At 65.4% G+C, this 24,101-nt stretch overlaps 2 protein-coding genes across 2 annotated transcripts; one reads left to right on the top strand and one right to left on the bottom strand.

Annotated features, from left to right (window-relative positions):
* The first annotated feature begins 1,998 nt into the window (after positions 1–1,998).
* On the top strand, positions 1,999–12,139 carry LOC134508125 (translational activator of cytochrome c oxidase 1). Its single transcript, XM_063319230.1, has 6 exons — positions 1,999–2,089; positions 4,365–4,555; positions 6,950–7,056; positions 7,155–7,288; positions 8,976–9,159; positions 11,883–12,139. Exons 2-6 carry the CDS (start codon positions 4,369–4,371, stop codon positions 12,081–12,083), a joined length of 813 nt encoding a protein of 270 aa, XP_063175300.1. The 5' UTR covers positions 1,999–2,089; positions 4,365–4,368; the 3' UTR covers positions 12,084–12,139.
* A 2,236-nt stretch (positions 12,140–14,375) lies between these two features.
* Positions 14,376–22,816, bottom strand: LOC134508126 (ABC transporter F family member 4-like). Its single transcript, XM_063319231.1, has 2 exons — positions 22,794–22,816; positions 14,376–16,056 (listed from the first exon to the last, which is right to left on the bottom strand). The coding sequence occupies exon 2, from the start codon at positions 15,874–15,876 to the stop codon at positions 14,407–14,409; it is 1,470 nt and encodes a 489-aa protein (XP_063175301.1). The 5' UTR covers positions 15,877–16,056; positions 22,794–22,816; the 3' UTR covers positions 14,376–14,406.
* Between the last annotated feature and the right edge of the window lie 1,285 nt (positions 22,817–24,101).

Genomic DNA, 24,101 nt, shown 5'->3' on the forward strand with positions numbered 1-24,101 from the left:
GGGTCTATGGGGCGGCCCCACAAGTGCTATAGGGTCTATAGGGCCCCACCCACACTCCTATGGGGTCTATGGGGCCGCCCCACAAGCGCTATAGGGTCTGTGCAGCCCCACACGCACCCCTATGTGGTCTATGGGGCTGCCCCACAAGCGCTATAGGGTCCATAGAGCCCCCCCCCCCCTCCTATAGGGTCTCTGGGGCGGCCCCACAAGCGCTATAGGGCCTATAGGGCCACCCCACAAGCACTATGGGGTCTGTGCAGCCCCACACGTGCTCCTATGGGGTCTATGGGGACACCCCACAAGTGCCATAGGGTCTATAGGCCCCCCCCCCACTCCTATAGGGTCTATGGGGCCGCCCCACAAGCGCTATAGGGTCTCTAGAGCCCCCCCACTCCTATGGGGCGCCCCACAAGTGCTATAGGTCCATAGAGCCCCCCCCCCCACTCCTATAGGGTCTATGGGGCGTCCCACAAGCGCTATAGGGCCTATAGGGCCACCCCACAAGCACTATAGGGTGTGTGCGGCCCCACACGTGCTCCTATGGGGTCTATGGGGCGGCCCCACAAGCGCTATAGGGTCTATAAAGCACCCCCTCCACTCCTATAGGGTCTATAGGGCCGCCCCACAAGCGCTATAGGGTCTATAGGGCCCCACCCACACACCTATAGGGTCTATAGGGGCCGCCCCACAAGCGCTATAGGGTCTGTGCAGCCCCACACGCACCCCTATGTGGTCTATGGGGCTGCCCCACAAGTGCTATAGGGTCTATAGAGAGCCCCCCACTCCTATAGGGTCTATGGGGCGGCCCCACAAGCGCTATAGGGTCTATAAAGCACCCCCCCCACTCCTATAGGGTCTATGGGTCCGCCCCACAAGCGCCATAGGGTCCATAGAGCCCCCCCCCCCCATAGGGTCTATGGGGCGGCCCCACAAGCGCTATAGGGTCTATAAAGCACCCCCCCCACTCCTATAGGGTCTATGGGGCCGCCCCACAAGCGCTATAGGGTCTATAAAGCACCCCCCCCACTCCTATAGGGTCTATGGGGCCGCCCCACAAGCGCTATAGGGTCTATAGGGCCCCACCCACACTCCTATGGGGTCTATGGGGCCGCCCCACAAGCACTATAGGGTCTGTGCAGCCCCACACGCACCCCTATGTGGTCTATGGGGCTGCCCCACAAGTGCTATAGGGCCTATAGAGAGCCCCCCACTCCTATAGGGTCTCTGGGGCTGCCCCACAAGCGCTATAGGGTCTATAAAGCACCCCCCCCACTCCTATAGCGTCTATGGGGCTGCCCCACATGCGCTATAGGGTCCATAGAGCCCCCCCCACTCCTATAGGGTCTCTGGGGCTGCCCCACAAGCACTATAGGGCCTATAGGGCCACCCCACAAGCACTATAGGGTGTGTGCAGCCCCACACGTGCTCCTATGGGGTCTATGGGGCCGCCCCACAAGCGCTATAGGGTCTATAAAGCACCCCCCCCACTCCTATAGGGTCTCTGGGGCTGCCCCACAAGCACTATAGGGTCTATAAAGCACCCCCCCCACTCCTATAGGGTCTATGGGGCGGCCCCACAAGCGCTATAGGGTCTATAGGCCCCCCCCCCCACTCCTATAGGGTCTCTGGGGCTGCCCCACAAGTGCTATAGGGCCTATAGGGCCACCCCACAAGCACTATAGGGTGTGTGCGGCCCCACACATGCTCCTATGGGGTCTATGGGGCCGCCCCACAAATGCCATAGGGTCTATAGAGCCCCCCCACTCCTATAGGGTCTATGGGGCCGCCCCACAAGCGCTATAGGGTCTATAGAGCCCCCCACTCCTATAGGGTCTATGGGGCCGCCCCACAAGCGCTATAGGCTCTATAGGGCCCCACCCACACTCCTATAGGGTCTATGGGGCCGCCCCACAAGCGCTATAGGGCTGTTTCAACACACACCCCCCCCCCCCCCGTGGGAAACCGCGCGCGGCCATTGACTAAAACCCGTGACGTCATCTCCCCGCGCCCGCCGCGCGCGGTTCCCATCGGCCCTTGCGGCGGCGGCGGCGGCGGGGGGGGGGGAGGGGTCGCGCTGCCCTCGGACGCGGTAAAGGGGGGGGGGGAGGGGGGGCACTTATGGGGCTGGTGACTTATGGGGCGGGGAGGGGCGGGGGTCCGCTATGGGGCGGGTCCCGGACGCCGATTCCCTTTGGGGGGGGGCCCTATGGGGGGGGGGGGGGTGTCACTTATGGGGGGGGCGTCACTTATGGGGGGGGGGGGGTGTCACTTATGGGGGGGGCCCTATGGGGTGGGGTGTCACTTATGGGGGGGGCGGTTCCCTATGGGGGGGGCGTCACTTATGGGGGGGGGTGTCACTTATGGGGGGGCGGTTCCCTATGGGGGGGGCGTCACTTATGGGGGGGGGGGGTGTCACTTATGGGGGGGGCCCTATGGGGTGGGGTGTCACTTATGGGGGGGGCGGTTCCCTATGGGGGGGGCGTCACTTATGGGGGGGGGGGTGTCACTTATGGGGGGGGCGGTCGCTTATGGGGGTGTCACTTATGGGGGGGAGTCACTTATGGGGGGGGGGTCACTTATAGGGCACGGTCCCTTATGGGGGGGGTGTCACTTTTGGGGGGTGTCACTTATGGGGGGGGGAGTCACTTATGGGGGGGGATCATTTATAGGGCACGGTCCCTTATGGGGGGCGGGGGGGTGTCACTTATGGGGGGGGGTGACTTTTGGGGTGTCACTTATGGGGAGGGTCACTTATGGGGGGAGTTGCTTATGGGGGGGGTCACTTATGGGGGGAGGGATCACTTATAGGGCACGGTCTCTTGTGTGGGGGGGTGTCACTTATGGGGGGAGTCACTTATGGGGGGGAAATCCCTTATGGGGGGGTGTCATTTATGGGGGGGGCGTCACTTATGGGGGGCGTCACTTATGGGGAGGGGGGGTCACTTATGGGGGGGGTCACTTATGGGGGGTGTCGCTTATGGGGAGGGGGGGGTCACTTATGGGGGGATGTCACTTATGGGGGTGGTCGCTTATGGGGGGGGGAGTCACTTATAGGGCACGATCCATTATGGGGGGGGGGTGTCACTTATGGGGAGGGGAATCACTTATGGGGTGGGGGGTCACTTATGGGGGGTAGTAACTTATGGGGGGGTCACTTATGGGGGGAGTCATTTATGGGGCGGGGGGGTCACTTATGGGGAGAGGGATCACTTATAGGGCACGGTCCGTTATGGGGGGGTGTGTGTGTGTCACTTATGGGGGGGGTCACTTATGGGGGGAGTCACTTATGGGGAGGGGGGGTCACTTATGGGGGGGTCACTTATGGGGGGAGGGATCACTTATAGGGCACGGTCCGTTATCGGGGGGGGGATGTCACTTATGGGGGGGTGGTGGCTTATGGGGGGGAGGAGTCACTTACTTATGGGGGGGTCATTTATGGGGGGGGAAGTCACTTATAGGGCGTGGTCCATTATGGGGGGCGGGGGGGTGTGTCACTTATGGGGAGGGGAATCACTTATGGGGTGGGGGGGTCACTTATGGGGGGAGGTATCAGTTATAGGGCACGGTCTGTTATGGGGTGTGTGTGTGTGTGTCACTTATGGGGAGGGGAATCACTTATGGGGTGGAGGGTTACTTATGGGGGGCAGTAACTTATGGGGGGGTCACTTATGGGGGGAGTCATTTATGGGGCGCGGGGGTCACTTATGGGGGGAGGGATCACTTATAGGGCACGGTCCGTTTTCGGGGGGGGATGTCACTTATGGGGGGGTGGTCACTTATGGGGGGTGGTCGCTTATGGGGGGGGGGAGTCACTTACTTATGGGGGGGTCACTTATGGGGTGGGGGGGTCACTTGTAGGGCACGGTCCGTTATGGGGGGGGGGTGTCACTTATGGGGAGGGGAATCACTTATGGGGAGGGGGATCACTTATGGGGTGGGGAGGGGTCACTTATGGGGGGGGAGTCGCTTACTTATAGGGGGGTCACTTATGGGGTGGGGGGGTCACTTGTAGGGCATGGTCCGTTATGGGGGGGGGGGTGTCACTTATGGGGAGGGGGATCACTTATGGGGAGGGGAATCACTTATGGGGTGGGGAGGGGTCACTTATGGGGGGGGAGTCGCTTACTTATGGGGGGGTCACTTATGGGGTGGGGGGGTCACTTGTAGGGCACGGTCTGTTATGGGGGGGGGGGTGCCACTTATGGGGAGGGGAATCACTTATGGGGAGGGGAATCACTTATGGGGAGGGGGTCACTTATGGGGGGCAGTAACTTATGGGGGAGAGGAGTCACTTATGGGGCAGGGGGAGTTCCCGGATGCCTGGGCCCCACTTCACCCCCCCCCCCCCAAACTTTCTCCCCCAGCCCCATGGCGACGCTGGCACTGGCCCGTTGGCCCCGGTTGGTGGCCACCGGCCGCCCCCTACATGTGGGGCTGGGGGCCTGGGCCGGCCACAACCGCTGGTCCAAGGTGAAGAACGTCAAGGGGCCGCGCGACGCCGCCCGCAGCCGCCTCTTCCAGCGCCTGGGCCTCATGCTGCGCACCGCCGCCCGCGGTAGGGCGCCGTGGGGCGCCGTGGGGCCAGGGGACGGTGTGGGGCTGGGGGGGATGCCGTGGGGCAGGTGGGATCCCGTGGGGTCGGCCAGGGTTGGTGGGACGCCCTCGGGTCTTCTAGCGTTGGTGGGACCCTGTGGGGCGCTGTGGGGCTGGAGGGGTCCCGTGGGGCGCTATGGGGCTGGGGGGATCCCGTGGGGCGCTATGGGGCTGGGGGGGATCCCATGGGGCAGGTGGGATCCCATGGGGTCGGCCAGGGTTGGTGGGACGCCATCGGGTCTTCTAGCGTTGGTGGGATCCCGTGGGGCGCTGTGGGGCTGGAGGGGTCCCGTGGGGTGCTATGGGGCTGGGGGGATCCCGTGGGGCGCTATGGGGCTGGGGGAGATCCTGTGGGGCTGGGGGGATCCCGTGGGGTCAGCCAGGCTTGGTGGGACGCCATCGGGTCTTCTAGCGTTGGTGGGACCCTGTGGGGCGCTGTGGGGCTGGAGGGGTCCCGTGGGGTGCTATGGGGCTGGGGGGATCCTGTGGGGCACTATGGGGCTGGGGGGACTCCATGGGGTGGTGTGGGGCAGGTGGGATCCCATGGGGTCGGCCAGGGTTGGTGGGACGCCATCGGGTCTTCTAGCGTTGGTGGGACCCCGTGGGGCGCTGTGGGGCTGGAGGGGTCCCGTGGGGCGGTGTGGGGCTGGGGGGATCCCGTGGGGCGGTGTGGGGCTGGAGGGACCCCGTGGGGCGCTATGGGGCTGGGGGGGATCCCATGGGGCTGGTGGGATCCCATGGGGTCATCCAGGGTTGGTGGGATCCCATAGGGTGGTGTGGGGCTGGAGGGACCCTGTGGGGCGCTATGGGGCTGGGGGGAATCCCATGGGGCGGTGTGGGGCTGGAGGGACCCCGTGGGGCGCTATGGGGCTCGGGGGGATCCCGTGGGGCTGGTGGGATCCCATGGGGTCGTCCAGGGTTGGTGGGATCCCATAGGGTGGCGTGGGGCTGGAGGGATCCCATGGGGCACTATGGGGCTGGGGGGAATCCCATGGGGCGGTGTGGGGCTGGAGGGACCCCGTGGGGCGCTATGGGGCTGGGGGGGGTCCCGTGGGGCGGTGTGGGGCTGGGGGGATCCCATGGGGTCGTCCAGGGTTAGTGGGATCCCATAGGGTGGTGTGGGGCTGGAGGGACCCTGCGGGGCGCTATGGGGCTGGAGGGGTCCCGTGGGGTGGTGTGGGGCTGGAGGGACCCCGTGGGGCGCTATGGGGCAGGTGGGATCCTGTGGGGTCAGCCAGGGTTGGTGGGACGCCCTCGGGTCTTCTAGCGTTGGTGGGACCCCGTGGGGCGCTGTGGGGCTGGAGGGGTCCCGTGGGGCGCTATGGGGCTGGGGGGATCCTGTGGGGCGGTGTGGGGCTGGAGGGACCCCCTGGGGCGCTATGGGGCTCGGGGGGATCCCGTGGGGCTGGTGGGATCCCATGGGGTCGTCCAGGGTTGGTGGGATCCCATAGGGTGGCATGGGGCTGGAGGGATCCCATGGGGCACTATGGGGCTGGGGGGAATCCCATGGGACGGTGTGGGGCTGGAGGGACCCCGTGGGGCGCTATGGGGCTGGGGGAGATCCTGTGGGGCTGGTGGGATCCCGTGGGGTCGGCCAGGGTTGGTGGGACACCCTCGGGGCTTCTAGCTTTGGTGGGACCCCGTGGGGCGCTATGGGGCTGGAGGGGTCCCGTGGGGCGGTGTGGGGCTGGGGGGATCCCGTGGGGCGCTATGGGGCTGGGGGGACTCCATGGGGTGGTGTGGGGCAGGTGGGACCCCATGGGGTTGCCCAGGGTTGGTGGGATCCCATAGGGTGGCGTGGGGCTGGAGGGACCCTGCTGGGCGCTATGGGGCTGGGGGGAATCCCATGGGGTGGTGTGGGGCTGGAGGGACCCCGTGGGGCGCTATGGGGCTGGGGGCACTCCATGGGGTGGTCTGGGGTTGGTGGGACCCCCGTGGGCCGGTGTGGGGCTTGGTGGGACCCCCACGGGGTCGTGCGGGCTGGGTTGCACCCCGTGGGGCGCTGTGGGGCAGGTGGGATCCCGCGGGGCGCCGTGGGGCTGGAGGGACCCTGTGGGGCGCTATGGGGCTGGAGGCACCCCGTGGGGCGCTATGGGGCAGGATCTTGCAGCCCAGCAGATCCCGCCCCCCCACAGGATCCTGGAGGTCCCTCAGCCCCCCAACATCCCCCCGGGATCTCTCTGCCCCCCAAGTCCCCTCAGCCCCACATTTCCCACCAGCTCTTCAGCTTCTCCGCAATCCCGGGGTCACCCCACACCCGCCCCCCCCGGCCCCGATCCCACCCCACACTCCCCCCCCACGCCCCACATCTCCCCACATCCCCCCCACATCCCCCACCCCACACTTCTCCCCATAGAAGGGGGTCCGGACCCGGCGCTCAACGCCCCGTTGGCCAACGTGGTGGAACAATGTCGGGCCAAGAACATGCCCAAGGCCTCCATCGAGGCGGCCATTCGGGGGGCGGTAGGTCCCGGGGGGTGTGGGGAGGGGGATGCCGCCGCCGCCCCCCCCCCCCCCAAGTGTGGGGCGGGGTGGGGATGACACCCCCTTTTGCCCCATAGGAGAAGGCGGCGGCCACCACCCGCCTCCTCTACGAAGCCCGTGGGCCCGGGGGGGCGGCCCTTCTCCTGGAGGTCCTCACCGACAACCCCCGGCGCTGCCAGCAAGATGTCCGCCTCCTCCTCGCCCGCCATGGGTCAGCCGTGGGGCAGGATGTGGGGCAGGATGTGGGGGGGTGGGGGGGGGGGGGGTGGGGGGGAGTGGGAACGACGACGTGGGGTGGGAGCCCCTGGGGTGGTGTGGGGCAGGTGGGAACCCCCGTGGGGTCGTCCGGGGTTGGTTGGACTCCGTGGGGCAGGTGGGACCCCGGGGGGTGCTATGGGGCTGGAGGGGTCCCGTGGGGCGCTATGGGGCTGGTGGGACCCCGTGGGGTGGTGTGGGGCAGGTGGGACCCCATGGGGTGGTGTGGGGCAGGTGGGAACCCCCGTGGGGTCGTCCGGGGTTGGTGGGACTCCGTGGGGCAGGTGTGACGCCATGGGGCACTATGGGGCTGGTGGGACCCCATGGGGTGGTCTGGAGCAGGTGGGAACCATGTGGGGTCGTCCGGGGTTGGTGGGACTCCGTGGGGCAGGTGGGACCCCGTGGGGCGGTGTGGGGCTGGTGGGACCCCAAGGGATGCTATGGGGCTGGTAGGACCCCATGGGGTGGTGTGGGGCAGGTGGGAACCCCCGTGGGGTCGTCCGGGGTTGGTGGGACTCCGTGGGGCAGGTGCGACGCCATGGGGCGCTATGGGGCTGGTGGGACCCCGTGGGGTGGTGTGGGGCTGGTAGGACCCCATGGGGTGGTGTGGGGCAGGGGGGATCCCATGGGGCGCTGTGGGGCAGGTGGGACCCCGTGGAGTGGTGTGGGGCTGGTGGGACTCCATGGGGCGCTATGGGGCTGGTGGCACGCCGTGGGGTGGTGTGGGGCTGGTGGGACCCCATGGAGTGGTGTGGGGCAGGTGGGACCCCGTGGAGTGGTGTGGGGCTGGTGGGACTCCATGGGGCGCTATGGGGCTGGTGGGACGCCGTGGGGTGGTGTGGGGCTGGTGGGACTCCATGGGGCACTGTGGGGCTGGTGGGACTCCATGGGGTGCTATGGGGCTGGTGGGACCCCATGGGGTGGTGTGGGGCAGGTGGGACCCCCGTGGGGTCGTCCGGGGTTGGTGGGACTCCGTGGGGCAGGTGGGACCCTGTGGAGCGCTATGGGGCTGGTGGGACCCTGTGGGGTGGTCTGGGGGTAGTAGGACCCCATAGGGCTGTGTGTGGGGCAGGTGGGACCCCGTGGGGCTGGTGGGACCCCATGGAGTGGTGTGGGGCTCGTGGGACTCCATGGGGCGCTGTGGGGCTGGTGGGACTCCATGGGGCGCTCTGGGGCTGGTGGGAGCCCATGGGGCGCTCTGGGGCTGGTGGGAGCCCGTGGGGCGCTGTGGGGCTGGTGGGACCCCATGGGGTGGTGTGGGGCAGGTGGGACTCCATGGAGTGGTGTGGGGCTGGTGGGACTCCATGGGGCGCTATGGGGCTGGAAGGACCCCGTGGGGTGGTGTGGGGCTGGTGGGACCCCATGGAGTGGTGTGGGGCTGGTGGGACCCCGTGGGGCGCTGTGGGGCTGATGGGACCCCATGGGGTGGTGTGGGGCAGGTGGAACCCTGTGGAGCTGGTGGGACCCCATGGGGTGGTCCGGGCTCGGTGGGACCCCGTGGGGCGGTGTGGGGTTGGTGGGACCCCGTGGGGCGGTGTGGGGTCGGTGGGACCCCGTGGGGCGGTGTGGGGCAGGTGGGACCCGGTCCCCTCCCTCCTCCCCCCAGCCCCGTGGGGCTGAGGCGAGCGTGGGGCGCCCCCCAGGGGGACGCTGGCGGAGGGGGCCCGGCACGGCTTCGAGGAGAAGGGGGTGGTGCGTGTGGGGCGGAGGGACGTTCGGGGCGGCCCCATCTCCATGGAGGAGGCGCTGGAGGCCGCGCTGGAGGCCGGGGCCCAGGACGTGCTCCCCGAGGAGGAGGAGGAGGAGGAGGAAGAGCCGACCCTGAAGGTGGGTGAGGAGGGCGGGGGGCCGGCAAACCGGCCCTGGCCACCCTTGGCCACCGTTGGCCACCGTTGGCCATCCCCGACCACCCTTGGCCACTCCTTGGCCACACTTGGCCACCGTTGGCTACTCCTTGCCCACCCTTGGCCACCGTTGGCCATCCCCGACCACCCTTGGCCAATCCTTGCCCACCCTTGACCACCGTTGGCCATCCCCGACCACCCTTGGCCACTCCTTGGCCACCCTTGGCCACCGTTGGCCATCCCCGACCACCCTTGGCCACTCCTTGCCCACCCTTGGCCATCCCCAACCACCCTTGGCCACTCCTTGGCCACCCTTGGCCACCGTTGGCCATCCCCGACCACCCTTGGCCACTCCTTGCCCACCCTTGGCCATCCCCGACCACCCTTGGCCACTCCTTGACCGCCGTTGGCCATCCCCAACCACCCTTGGCCACTCCTTGGCCACCCTTGACCACCGTTGGCCATCCCTGACCACCCTTGGCCACCGTTGGGCATCCCGGCCCCCCCCTTGGCCACCGTTGGCCATCCTTGACCCCCGCCTTGGCCACTCCTTGACCGCCGTTGGCCACCGTTGGCCATCCCCGACCACCCTTGGCCATTCCTTGGCCACTCCTTGGCCACCGTTGGCCATCCCCGACCACCCTTGGCCACTCCTTGCCCACCCTTGGCCACCGTTGGCCATCCCCGACCACCCTTGGCCACTCCTTGCCCACCCTTGGCCACCGTTGGCCATCCCCGACCACCCTTGGCCACTCCTTGCCCACCCTTAGCCATCCCTGAACCCCCCTTGGCCACTCCTTGCCCATCCCCGACCACCCTTGGCCACTCCCTGACCACTCTTGGCCACTCCTTGCCCACTGTTGGCCACCGCTGGCCACTCCTTGCCCATCCCCAACCACCCTTGGCCACTCCTTGCCCACTCCTTGCCCATCCCCAACCACCCTTGGCCACCGTTGGCCACTCCTTGCCCACCCTTGGCCACCGTTGCCCATCCTCAACCTCCCTTGGCCACTCCTTGCCCATCCCTGACCACCGCTGGCCACTCCTTGCCCACCTTTGGCCACTCTTTACCCATCCCCGACCACCCTTGGCCACCATTGGCCATACTCGACCCCACTTGGCCACTCCTTGCCCACCCTTGGCCACTCCTTGCCCATCCCCAGCCACCCTTGGCCACCGTTGGCTACTCCTTGACAACGTTTGGCCACCGTTGCCCATCCTCAACCTCCCTTGGCCACTCCTTGCCCATCCCTGACCACTGCTGGCCCCTCCTTGCCCACCTTTGGCCACTCCTTTCCCATCCCCGACCCCCCTTGGCCACCGTTGGCCATCCCTGGCACCCCTTGGCCACTCCTTGCCCCCCCCTTGGCCACTCCTTGCCCATCCCTGACCACCGCTGGCCACTCCTTGCCCACCCTTGGCCACTCCTTACCCATCCCTGACCACCCTTGGCCACCGTTGGCCACTCCTTGCCCACCCTTGGCCACCGTTGCCCATCCTCAACCTCCCTCGGCCACTCCTTGCCCACCCTTGGCCACTGTTGGCCACTCCTTGCCCACCCTTGGCCACCGTTGCCCATCCTCAACCTCCCTTGGCCACTCCTTGCCCATCCCTGACCACTCCTTGCCCACCTTTGGCCACTCCTTTCCCATCCCTGACCACCCTTGGCCACCGTTGGCCATCCCTGACACCCCTTGGCCACTCCTTGCCCACCCTTGGCCACCGTTGCCCATCCTCAACCTCCCTTGGCCACTCCTTGCCCATCCCTGACCACTCCTTGCCCACCTTTGGCCACTCCTTTCCCATCCCCAACCACCCTTGGCCACCGTTGGCCACTCCTTGCCCACCCTTGGCCACTCCTTGCCCATCCCCAACCACCCTTGGCCACCGTTGGCCACTCCTTGCCCACCCTTGGCCACCGTTGCCCATCCTCAACCTCCCTTGGCCACTCCTTGCCCATCCCTGACCACCACTGGCCACTCCTTGCCCACCCTTGGCCACTCCTTGCCCATCCCCAACCACCCTTGGCCACCGTTGGCCATCCCCGACCCCACTTGGCCACTCCTTGCCCACCCTTGGCCACTCCTTGCCCATCCCCAACCACCCTTGGCCACCGTTGGCCACTCCTTGCCCACCCTTGGCCACCGTTGCCCATTCTCAATCTCCCTCGGCCACTCCTTGCCCACCCTTGGCCACCGTTGCCCATCCTCAACCTCCCTTGGCCACTCCTTGCCCATCCCCAACCACCCTTGGCCACCGTTGCCCATCCTCAACCTCCCTCGGCCACTCCTTGCCCACCCTTGGCCACTGTTGGCCACTCCTTGCCCACCCTTGGCCACCGTTGCCCATCCTCAACCTCCCTTGGCCACTCCTTGCCCACCCTTGGCCACCGTTGGCCACTCCTTGACAACCCTTGGCCACCGTTGCCCATCCTCAACTTCCCTTGGCCACTCCTTGCCCATCCCTGACCACCGCTGGCCACTCCTTGCCCACCCTTGGCCACTCCTTACCCATCCCTGACCACCCTTGGCCACCGTTGGCCACTCCTTGCCCACCCTTGGCCACCGTTGCCCATCCTCAACCTCCCTTGGCCACTCCTTGCCCATCCCCGACCCCCCTTGGCCACTCCTTGCCCCCTCCCCCACCCTTTGGCCACCGTTGCCCGTCCCCGACCCGGCCGTTGGCCACCATCCCCTCCCCCTGCAGTTCATCTGCGAGCCCTGGGCCCTGCGGCCGGTGCGGGAGCGACTGGAAGCCCGGGGCTTGCGTCCCCTCTCGGCCGCCGTCGAGTACTTGCCCCGAAGCCGGGTTCAGTTGCCGGAGGAGACGCGGGCCCGGGCGGAACGGCTCCTGCGAGCCCTGGCCAACTGCCCCGACGTCGCCCGCCTCTACCACAACGTCCAATAGGAGCACGGGGCTGGGGGGGGGGGGGGGGGGGGGGCGGGGCCACGAGGCCCCATACTTGGGGGTCGCGGCCTTCCCCCCCCTGCCCCACAGCTTGTCCCCGGCCCCACGGTGCCAATAAAGCTGGGGGTGGGAGACGGGACTGAGCGTCAGCGGCCCCGGCCACCGTTGGCCACTCCTTGGCCGCCGTTGGCCAACCCCGACCACCCTTGGCCACTCCTTGCCCACCTTTGGCCACCGTTGGCCATCCCCAACCACCCTTGGCCACCGTTGGCCAACCCCGACCACCCTTGGCCACTCCTTGCCCACCCTTGGCTACCGTCGGCCACCGTTGGCCATCCCCAACCACCCTTGGCCACCGTTGGCCAACCCCAACCACCCTTGGCCACTCCTTGACCACCCTTGACCACCGTTGGCCACTCCTTGATAACCCTTGGCCACCGTTGCCCATCCTCAACCTCCCTCGGCCACTCCTTGCCCATCCCCGGCCACCGTTGGCCACTCCTTGGCCGCCATTGGCCACCCCGACCACCCTTGGCCACTCCTTGCCCACCCTTGGCCACCGTCGGCCACCGTTGGCCATCCCCAACCACCCTTGGCCACTCCTTGATAACCCTTGGCCACCGTTGCCCATCCTCAACCTCCATTGGCCACTCCTTGCCCATTCCCACCCACCACTGGCCACTCCTTGCCCATCCCTGACCACCATTGGCCACTCCTTGCCCACCGTTGGCCAACCCCAACCACCCTTGGCCACCGTCGGCCACCGTTGGCCATCCCCATCCACCCTTGGCCACCGTTGGCCAACCCCGACCACCCTTGGCCACTCCTTGACCACCCTTGGCCACCGTTGGCCACTCCTTGATAACCCTTGGCCACCGTTGCCCATCCTCAACCTCCATTGGACACTCCTTGCCCATCCCCGGCCACCGTTGGCCACTCCTTGGCCGCCATTGGCCAACCCCAACCACCCTTGGCCACTCCTTGCCCATCCCCAACCACCATTGGCCACTTCTTGACCACCGTTGGCCACTCCTTGCCCATCTCTGGCCACCGTTGGCCAAGCCCAGCCACCCTTGGCCACTCCTTGGCAACCGTTGCCCATCCTCAACCTCCATTGGCCACTCCTTGCCCATCCCTGACCACCGTTGCCCGCTCCTTGCCCACTGTTGGCCACCGTTGGCCATCCCCAACCTCCGTTGGCCACCATTGGCCAACCCCAACCACCCTTGGCCCCTCCTTGCCCACCCTTTGCCACCGTTGGCCACTCCTTGGCCATCCCCAACTGCCCTTGGCCGCTCCTTGACAACCCTTGGCCACCCTTGGCCATTCCCAACCTCCGTTGGCCACTCCTTGCCCACCGTTGGCCACCCTTGGCCATTCCCAACCTCCGTTGGCCACTGTTGCCCATCCCCAACCACCCTTGGCCACTCCTTGCCCACTGTTGGCCACCGTTGGCCATCCCCAACCACCCTTGGCCGCTCCTTGCCCACTGTTGGCCACCGTTGGCCATCCCTGACCACCATTGGCCACTGCTTGCCCACCGTTGGCCACCCTTGGCCATTCCCAACCTCCGTTGGCCACTCCTTGCCCACCCTTGGCCACCCTTGGCCATTCCCAACCTCCGTTGGCCACTCCTTGCCCACCGTTGGCCACCCTTGGCCATTCCCAACCTCCGTTGGCCACTGTTGCCCATCCCCGACCACCCTTGGCCCCTCCTTGCCCACCCTTTGCCACCGTTGGCCATCCCCGACAACCCTTGGCCACTCCTTGCCCACCCTTTGCCACCGTTGGCCATCCCCGACCACCCTTGGCCACTCCTTGACAACCCTTGGCCACCGTTGGCCATCCCCAACCACCCTTGGCCACTCCTTGCCCACTGTTGGCCACTGTTGGCCATCCCCAACCACCCTTGGCCACTTCTTGACAACCCTTGGCCACTCCTTGCCCACCCTTTGCCACCGTTGGCCACTCCTTGGCCATCCCCAACCGCCCTTGGCCACTCCTTGCCCACCCTTGGCCACCGTTGGCCATCCCCAACCACCCTTGGCCACTCCTTGACAACCCTTGGCCACCGTTGGCCATCCCCGACCACCATTGGCCACTCCTTGCCCACCCTTGGCCACCGTTGGCCATCCCCGACCACCATTGGCCACTCCTTGCCCACTGTTGGCCACCGTTGGCCATCCCCAACCACCGTTGGCCACTCCTTGCCCACCCTTGGCCACCGTTGCCCATCCCCAACCTCCGTTGGCCGCCGTTGCCCCCCAACCCCCAACAACCAAGATGGCGGCAAAGGGGGGGGGGGGGGTCCTTTATTTGGGGGTCACCCGTCGGAGCCCGCGGGGCTACCGAGGAAGACGTCGGCGTAGGCCAAAGCCGGGGCGGCCCCGTCTTCCTCCTCCTCCTCCTCCTCCTCCTCTTCCTCCTCCTCCTCCTCGTCCTCCTCCTCCTCCTCCTCCTCCTCCTCCTCCTCGTTCTCTTCCTCCTCCTCCTCCTCCTCCTCCGCCGCCGCCGCCGTGGGGTGGAGGAAGGCCCCGGCCTCCCCCCGCAGCACCAGCCGCCGCACCAGGGGGTGGCCGAGGCCGAAGAACTCGTTGCCGGCCCCGGCAACCGCCTCCCGGCCTTCTTCCCCCGGGGCCTGCGGGAGGCCGCCATGACAGGCCTCGGGCCTAGGGCCCGCCATTGCTTTGCCGGCCTCCTCTTCCTCCTCCTCCTCCTCCTCTTCCTCCTCCCCCTCCTCCTCCTCTTCCTCCTCCTCCTCCTCCTCCTCCTCCTCGGCCACCATCTCGCCCCGGGGACCGGCCCCCACCCGGCAAGCGTAGAGGCGGCGGTGGGGCCGGCGGCGGCGGCGGCCATCGGCGGCGTAGAGGCGGGTGCCGCGGTAGCCCCCGGGCAAAGCGGCCGCCGGCCCCCCCGCCCCCTGCACCCGCGCCGGCCCCAAGCTCAAGGGCGAAGGGGTCCCCCCCCCCCGCCGTCGAGGGGCCGGCCTCCAAGGGGCCGCCGCTGGCCCGCTTGGGCTAGGGGAATCTTCCGGCGGCTTCAAGATGGCCGACGGCGGCGTTTCCCCTTTGGAATCGTCTCTCGGGCTCGGTCGCGAGCCCAGGGCCTTGGGCTCGGTTTTGGCTTCTTCTCGTTGCCCGGGTGGCTTCGAAATTTCTCTGGGCCCCGGCCGTAGCCCGGCGCCGACCGTCGGTGGCCTGGGCCCATCCCGGGAGCCAAAAGGCCTCGAACCGGTTGCCCGCGGCTCGTCTCGTTGCCCCGGCGGCCTCCGCTCGTCCCGTTGCCCGTCTCGTTGCCCCGGCGGCCTCCGCTCGTCCCGTTGCCCGTCTCGTTGCCCCGATGGCTTCCGTTCGTCCCGTTGCCCGTCTCGTTGCCCCGATGGCTTCCGTTCGTCCCGTTGCCCGTCTCGTTGCCCCGGCGGCCTCCACTCGTCCCGGGACCCAACCGGCCTCGACCCGCTGGCCCTCGCCTCCTCCCGCGGCCCCTCTCGTTGCCCGCTAGCCCTCGCCCCGGGGCCGCGAGCCCCGTCTTTCCCTCCCCTTCGAGCCCGTCGGCCGCCGCCGCCGCTGCCGTCGATGCCGCCGATGGCTTCCTCGGGGCCGGCGAGGGCTCGGAAACGGAGGAGTCGGGCCAGGAGGAAGCGCCGCTCTTCCCGGGCTCGTAGCCACTTGGCTTCCAAACGAGCCACCTCGTCGCAGAGGGCCCCGTTCTCGAAGACCAGGGCTCGGGCCGCCCGCCGTAAGCGGCTGTACTTCAGGCGGTAGCGCTCGGCCGGGCGCGGCCCCTTCGGCATGGCGGCCCCGCCCTAATTAACGCCGTTAATTGGAAGGGGGGGGGGGGTGGCCACCGGGCCACCGAGTTGGGGGTCCGGGCTCGTGCCGGGGCTGGTGGGGGCGGGGGGGGTTGGGGAAGGAATCGGGCGCCGTCTCGGTGGCGACGGCGGTTCTCGGCGCCCTCCCCCGGGCTTCGGCACCTGTCGAAAGGGCGAAAAGGCTCGTTAGCGCCGGCCGTCGCCCGGCGTTAATGGGGAAGGGGAGGAAGCGGCGCCGTGGGGCGCGGGGGGGGGCGGACGCCGTGGGGCGCGGGGGGGGGGACGACGCGACACGACGCGACGCAGGCCGTGGGGCGCGGCGGCGAATTGGCAACTCGGGCGCCGCGTTTCGGGGCGGGCGCCGGGCGCCGCGGCGGCGATTAACGCCGTTAATTAATGAACGCCGTGGGTCGCGACGAACGCCGTGGGTCGCGGCGGCAAATTCCAACCCTTGGCATGAGTTTTAAGACGCACGATGACGCCGCCATCGCAATTAACGCCATTAATTAATGGACACCGTGGGTCACGACGAATGCCATGGGTCGCAATTAGCGCCGTGGGTCGCAATGAACGCCGTGGGTCGCGGCGGCAAATTCCAACCCTTGGCATGAGTTTAAGACGCGCGATGACGCCGCCATCGCAATTAACGCCGTTAATTAATGAACGCCGTGGGTCGCGACGAACGCCGTGGGTCGCAATTAGCGCCGTGGGTCGCGACGAACGCCGTGGGTTGCGGCGGCAAATTCCAACCCTTGGCATGAGTTTAAGACGTGTGATGACGCCGCCATCGCAATTAACGCCATTAATTAATAGACGCCGTGGGTCGCGACGAATGCCGTGGGTCGCAATTAGCGCCGTGGGTCGCAATGAACGCCGTGGGTCGCGACGAACGCCATGGGTCGCGGCGGCAAATTCCAACCCTTGGCATGAGTTTAAGACGCGCGATGACGCCGCCATCGCAATTAACGCCATTAATTAATGGACGCCGTGGGTCGCGACGAATGCCGTGGGTCGCAATTAGCGCCGTGGGTCGCGATGAACGCCGTGGGTCGCGGCGGCAAATTCCAACCCTTGGCATGAGTTTAAGACGCACGATGACGCCGCCATCACAATTAACGCCATTAATTAATGGACGCCGTGGGTCGCAATGAATGCGATGGGTGGCGATGAACGCCGTGGGTCGCGACAAACGCCGTGGGTCGCGACGAACGCTGTGGGTCACGGCAGCGAATCGCAACCCAGGCGCCGCGTTTCGAGGCGGGCAACGGACACCGCGGTGGCAATTAATGCCGTTAATTAATGAACGCTGTGGGTCACAACGAATGCCATGGGTCGCAATTAGCGCCGTGGGTCGCAACGAACGCCGTGGGTCACGACTGCAAATTCCAACCCTTGGCATGAGTTTAAGACGCACGATGACGCCGCCATTGCAATTAACGCCATTAATTAACGAACGCCGTGGGTTGCAATGAGATCGATGGGTCGCAATGAACACCGTGGGTCACAATGAATGCCGTGGGTCGCAATTAGCGCCGTGGGTCGCGACAAACGCCGTGGGTCACGACGGCGAATCCCGACTCTTGGCATGAGTTTAAGACGCGCGATGACGCCGCGACCGCAATTAACACCATTAATTAACGAACGCCGTGGGTCGCGATGAGTTCGATGGGTGGCGATGAACGCCGTGGGTCGCAACGAAGGCTATGGGTCGCAATTAGCGCCGTGGGTCGCGACAAACGCCGTGGGTCACGACGGCGAATCCCGACTCTTGGCATGAGTTTAAGACGCGCGATGACGCCACGACCGCAATTAACGCCATTAATTAACGAACGCCGTGGGTCGCGATGAGTTCGATGGGTCGCAACGAACACCGTGGGTCACAATTGATGCCGTGGGTCGCAATTAGCGCCGTGGGTCGCAACGAACGCCGTGGGTCACGACGGCGAATCCCGACTCTTGGCATGAGTTTAAGGCGCCCGATGACGCCGCGACCGCAATTGACGCCATTAATTAACGAACGCCGTGGGTCGCGATGAGTTCAATGGGTGGCGATTAACGCTGTAGGTCGCAACGAACGCCGTGGGTCGCAATGAACGCCGTGGGTTACAATTAGTGCCGTGGGTCGCGGCGGCAAATTCCAACCCTTGGCATGAGTTTAAGACGCGCGATGACGCCGCCATCGCAATTAACGCCGTTAATTAATGAACGCCGTGGGTCGCGACGAACGCCGTGGGTCGCAATTAGCGCCGTGGGTCGCAATGAACGCCGTGGGTCGCGGCGGCAAATTCCAACCCTTGGCATGAGTTTAAGACGCGCGATGACGCCGCCATCGCAATTAACGCCGTTAATTAATGAACGCCGTGGGTCGCGACGAACGCCGTGGGTCGCAATTAGCGCCATGGGTCGCAATGAACGCCGTGGGTCGCGGCGGCAAATTCCAACCCTTGGCATGAGTTTAAGACGCACGATGACGCCGCCATCGCAATTAACGCCATTAATTAATGGACGCCGTGGGTCGCAATGAATGCGATGGGTGGCGATGAACACCGTGGGTCGCGACAAACGCCATGGGTCGCGACGAACACTGTGGGTCACGGCGGCGAATCGCAACCCAGGCGCCGCGTTTCGAGGCGGGCGACGGACACCGCGGTGGCAATTAACGCCGTTAATTAATGAACGCCGTGGGTCACAACGAATGCCGTGGGTCGCAATTAGCGCCGTGGGTCGCAACAAATGCCGTGGGTCACGACTGCAAATTCCAACCCTTGGCATGAGTTTAAGACGCCCGATGACGCCGCCATCGCAATTAACGCCATTAATTAACGGACGTCGTGGGTTGCAATGAGATCGATGGGTCGCAATGAACGCCGTGGGTCACAATTAATGCCGTGGGTCGCAATTAGCGCTGTGGGTCGCGACAAACGCCGTGGGTCACGACGGCGAATCCCGACTCTTGGCATGAGTTTAAGACACGCAATGACGCCGCGACCGCAATTAACGCCGTTAATTAATGAACGCCGTGGGTCGCGATGAGTTCGATGGGTCGCAACGAACGCCGTGGGTCGCAACAAACGCCGTGGGTCGCAATTAGCGCCGTGGGTCGCGACAAACGCCGTGGGTCACGACGGCGAATCCCGACTCTTGGCATGAGTTTAAGACGCGCGATGACGCCGCCATCGCAATTAACGCCATTAATTAATGAACGCCGTGGGTCGCGACGAATGCGATGGGTCGCAACGAACGCCGTGGGTCGCAACAAACGCCGTGGGTCACAATTGATGCCGTGGGTCGCAATTAGCGCCGTGGGTCGCAACGAACGCCATGGGTCACGACGGCGAATCCCGACTCTTGGCATGAGTTTAAGACGCCTGATGACGCCACCATCGCAATTAACGCCATTAATTAACGAACGCCGTGGGTCACGATGAGTTCGATGGGTGGCGATGAACGCCGTGGGTCGCAACGAAGGTTATGGGTCGCAATTAGCGCCGTGGGTCGCGACAAACGCCGTGGGCGAAGACGGCGAATCCCGACTCTTGGCATGAGTTTAAGACACGCCATGACGCTGCGACCGCAATTAACACCATTAATTAACGAACGCCGTGGGTCGCGATGAGTTCGATGGGTGGCGATGAACGCCGTGGGTCGCAACGAAGGCTATGGGTCGCAATTAGCGCCGTGGGTCGCGACAAACGCCGTGGGTCACGACGGCGAATCCCAACTCTTGGCATGAGTTTAAGGCGCGTGATGACGCCGCGACCGCAATTAACACCGTTAATTAACGAACGCCGTGGGTCGCGATGAGTTCGATGGGTGGCGATGAACGCCGTGGGTCGCAACGAACGCCGTGGGTCGCAACGAACGCCGTGGGTCGCAATTAGCGCCACGGGTCGCGACAAACGCCGTGGGTCACGACGGCGAATCCCGACTCTTGGCATGAGTTTAAGACACGCAATGACGCCGCGACCGCAATTAACGCCGTTAATTAATGAACGCCGTGGATCGCAATGAATGCGATGGGTCGCAACGAACGCCGTGGGTCGCAACAAACGCCGTGGGTCGCAATTAGCGCTGTGGGTCGCGACAAACGCCGTGGGTCACGACGGCGAATCCCGACTCTTGGCATGAGTTTAAGACACGCGATGACGCCGCGACCGCAATTAACGCCATTAATTAACGAACGCCGTGGGTCGCGATGAGTTCGATGGGTGGCGATGAACGCCGTGGGTCGCAACGAAGGCTGTGGGTCGCAATTAGTGCCGTGGGTCGCGACGAACGCCGTGGGTCACGACGGCGAATCCCGACTCTTGGCATGAGTTTAAGACGCGCGATGACGCCGCGACCGCAATTAACACCATTAATTAACGAACGCCGTGGGTCGCGATGAGATCGATGGGTCGCAACGAACACCGTGGGTCGCAATTAGCGCCGTGGGTCGCAACGAACGCCGTGGGTCAAGACGGCGAATCCCGACTCTTGGCATGAGTTTAAGACGCGCGATGACGCCGCGACCGCAATTAACACCGTTAATTAACGAACGCCGTGGGTCGCGATGAGTTCGATGGGTGGCGATGAACGCCGTGGGTCACAACGAAGGCTATGGGTCGCAATTAGCGCCGTGGGTCGCGACGAACGCCGTGGGTCACGACGGCGAATCCCGACTCTTGGCATGAGTTTAAGACGCCCGATGACGCCGCGACCGCAATTAACGCCATTAATTAACGAACGCCGTGGGTCGCGATGAATGCGATGGGTCGCAACGAACACCGTGGTCGCAACAAACGATGTGGGTCGCAATTAGTGCCGTGGGTCGCGACAAACGCCGTGGGTCACGACAGCGAATCCCGACTCTTGGCATGAGTTTAAGACACGCGATGACGCCGCGACCGCAATTAACGCCGTTAATTAACGCACGCCGTGGGTCGCGATGAGTTCGATGGGTGGCGACGAACGCCATGGGTCGCAACGAAGGCTATGGGTCGCAATTAGTGCCGTGGGTCGCGACAAACGCCGTGGGTCAAGACGGTGAATCCCGACTCTTGGCATGAGTTTAAGACGCGTGATGACGCCGCGACCGCAATTAACACCATTAATTAACGAACGCCGTGGGTCGCGATGAGTTCGATGGGTGGCGATGAACGCCGTGGGTCGCAACGAACGCTGTGGGTCGCAATTAGCGCCGTGGGTCGCGACGAACGCCGTGGGTCACGACGGCGAATCCCGACTCTTGGCATGAGTTTAAGGCGCGCGATGATGCCGCGACTGCAATTAACGCCGTTAATTAATGAACGCTGTGGGTCGCAATGAATGCGATGGGTTGCAACGTACGCTGTGGGTCGCGACAAACACCGTGGGTCGCAATTAGCGCCGTGGGTCGCAACGAACGCCATGGGTCAAGACGGCGAATCCCGACTCTTGGCATGAGTTTAAGACGCGCGATGACGCCGCGACCGCAATTAACGCCATTAATTAACGAACGCCGTGGGTCGCGATGAGTTCGATGGGTGGCGATGAACGCCGTGGGTCGCAACGAAGGCTATGGGTCGCAATTAGTGCCACGGGTCACGACAAACGCCGTGGGTCACGACGGCGAATCCCGACTCTTGGCATGAGTTTAAGACGCCCGATGACGCCGCCATCGCAATTAACGCCATTAATTAATGAACGCCGTGGGTCGCGATGAATGCGATGGGTCGCAACGAACGCCGTGGGTCGCAACAAACGCCGTGGGTCGCAATTAGCGCCGTGGGTCGCGACAAACGCCGTGGGTCACGACGGCGAATCCCGACTCTTGGCATGAGTTTAAGACACGCGATGACGCCGCGACCGCAATTAACGCCATTAATTAACGAACGCCATGGGTCGCAATGAATGCGATGGGTCGCAATGAACACCGTGGGTCACAATTAATGCCGTGGGTCGCAATTAGCGCCGTGGGTCGCAACGAACGCTGTGGGTCACGACGGCGAATCCCGACTCTTGGCATGAGTTTAAGACGCCCGATGACGCCGCCATCACAATTAACGCCGTTAATTAACGCACGCCGTGGGTCGCGATGAGTTCGATGGGTGGCGATGAACGCCGTGGGTCGCAACGAACGCTGTGGGTCGCAATTAGCACCGTGGGTCGCAACGAACGCCGTGGGTCACGACGGCAAATCCCGACTCTTGGCATGAGTTTAAGGCGCGCGATGACGCCGCGACCGCAATTAACGCCGTTAATTAATGAACGCCGTGGGTCGCAATGAATGCGATGGGTCGCAACGAACGCCGTGGGTCGCAATTAGCGCCGTGGGTCGCAACGAACGCCGTGGGTCAAGACGGCGAATCCCGACTCTTGGCATGAGTTTAAGGCGCGCGATGACACCGCGACCGCAATTAACACCATTAATTAACGAACGCCGTGGGTCGCGATGAGTTCGATGGGTGGCGATGAACGCCGTGGGTCGCAACAAAGGCTATGGGTCGCAATTAGCGCCGTGGGTCGCGACAAACGCCGTGGGTCACGACGGCGAATCCCGACTCTTGGCATGAGTTTAAGACGCCCGATGATGCCGCCATCGCAATTAACGCCGTTAATTAACGCACGCCGTGGGTCGCGACGAACGCCGTGGGTCGCGGCCAAGGCCGTGGGTCGCGGCCCGCGTTCCGGGCCCGCGCCGGACTTTCCTTAATTACGGCATTAATTAATCGCCACCCGCCCGAAGGCCAACGCCACCATCGCCACCGAACCCAGCGCCGTTAATTGCGGCGCTAATTAACCCCCCTCCCCCCCCTTCCCCCCCCCCTCCACCCCCCCCCGGGTCGAGGCCTCGCCCCTCCCCCCACCCCCCCCCAACCCCTCCCCCAGCCCCACTTTTGGGGTGAAATCCGGGGGGTTTGGGGGGCGCCGGGACTCACCGTCGGGGCGGGAGGAGGAGGAGGAGGAGGAGGAGGAGGAAGGAGGGGGGGGGGGGGGGAGGGACAGGAAGAGGAAGAGGAAGGGGGGGGGGGAGGGGCGGTGTGGACCCAGGCGTCCGGCCCCTCCCCCCCCCGCGTGACGTAGGCGGTGACGCCACCGATGACAATGGAGGTGAGCGGGGGGACGGGAGGGGAGCGGCAACCCCCCACCCCACCCCCCCCCAGCCCCATAGGGCCTATGGGGGGGAGTGGGGTGGGGGGGGCGACGACCCCTCTATAGGGGCTGTGGGGCGGGAGCTGAGCCCCCCCCATAGGGGCTGTGGGGCGGGAGCTGAGCCCCCTGTAGGGGCTATGGGGGGGATATAGGGGCTGTGGGGCGGGATCTGACCCCCTATAGGGGCTATGGGGGGGATATAGGGGCTGTGGGGTGGGATCTTCCCCCCATAGGAGCTATGGGGGGGATATAGGGGCTATGGGGCGGGATCTTCCCCCCATAGGGGCTATGGGGGGGATATAGGGGCTATGGGGCGGGTTCTGCCCCCCTATAGGGGCTATGGGGGGGATATAGGGGCTATGGGGCGGGTTCTGCCCCCCTATAGGGGCTATGGGGGGGACATAGGGGCTATGGGGCGGGATCTTCCCCCCATAGGGGCTATGGGGGGGACATAGGGGCTATGGGGTGGGATCTTCCCCCCATAGGGGCTATGGGGGGGATATAGGGGCTATGGGGCGGGATCTTCCCCCCTATAGGGGCTATGGGGGGGATATAGGGGCTATGGGGCGGGATCTTCCCCCCATAGGGGCTATGGGGGGGATATAGGGGCTATGGGGCGGGATCTGCCCCCCTATAGGGGCTATGGGGGGGATATAGGGGCTATGGGGCGGGATCTTCCCCCCTATAGGGGCTATGGGGGGGATATAGGGGCTATGGGGCGGGATCTTCCCCCCTATAGGGGCTATGGGGGGGATATAGGGGCTATGGGGCGGGATCTTCCCCCCATAGGGGCTATGGGGGGGATATAGGGGCTATGGGGCGGGATCTGCCCCCCTATAGGGGCTATGGGGGGGATATAGGGGCTATGGGGCGGGATCTTCCCCCCTATAGGGGCTATGGGGGGGATATAGGGGCTATGGGGCGGGAGCTGAGCCCCTGTAGGGGCTATGGGGGGGGGATATAGGGGCTGTGGGGTGGGATCTTCCCCCCATAGGGGCTTTGGGGGGGATATAGGGGCTATGGGGTGGGATCTTCCTCCCTATAGGGGCTATGGGGGGGATATAGGGGCTATGGGGTGGGATCTTCCCCCCATA

This window comes from Chroicocephalus ridibundus, chromosome 32, assembly GCF_963924245.1.
Source record: "Chroicocephalus ridibundus chromosome 32, bChrRid1.1, whole genome shotgun sequence".
NCBI classification, from domain to species: Eukaryota; Metazoa; Chordata; class Aves; order Charadriiformes; family Laridae; genus Chroicocephalus; species Chroicocephalus ridibundus.

Excerpts from the sequence above, each read along its gene's own strand:
- LOC134508125 (XM_063319230.1), top strand. The coding sequence starts at position 4,369 with ATGGCGACGCTGGCACTGGCCCGTTGGCCCCGGTTGGTGGCCACCGGC. Across the intron at positions 4,556-6,949 it reads GCTGCGCACCGCCGCCCGCG|AAGGGGGTCCGGACCCGGCG; the intron begins GTAGGGCGCCGT and ends TTCTCCCCATAG. Across the intron at positions 7,289-8,975 it reads CTCCTCCTCGCCCGCCATGG|GGGGACGCTGGCGGAGGGGG; the intron begins GTCAGCCGTGGG and ends GGCGCCCCCCAG.
- LOC134508126 (XM_063319231.1), bottom strand. The coding sequence starts at position 15,876 with ATGCCGAAGGGGCCGCGCCCGGCCGAGCGCTACCGCCTGAAGTACAGC.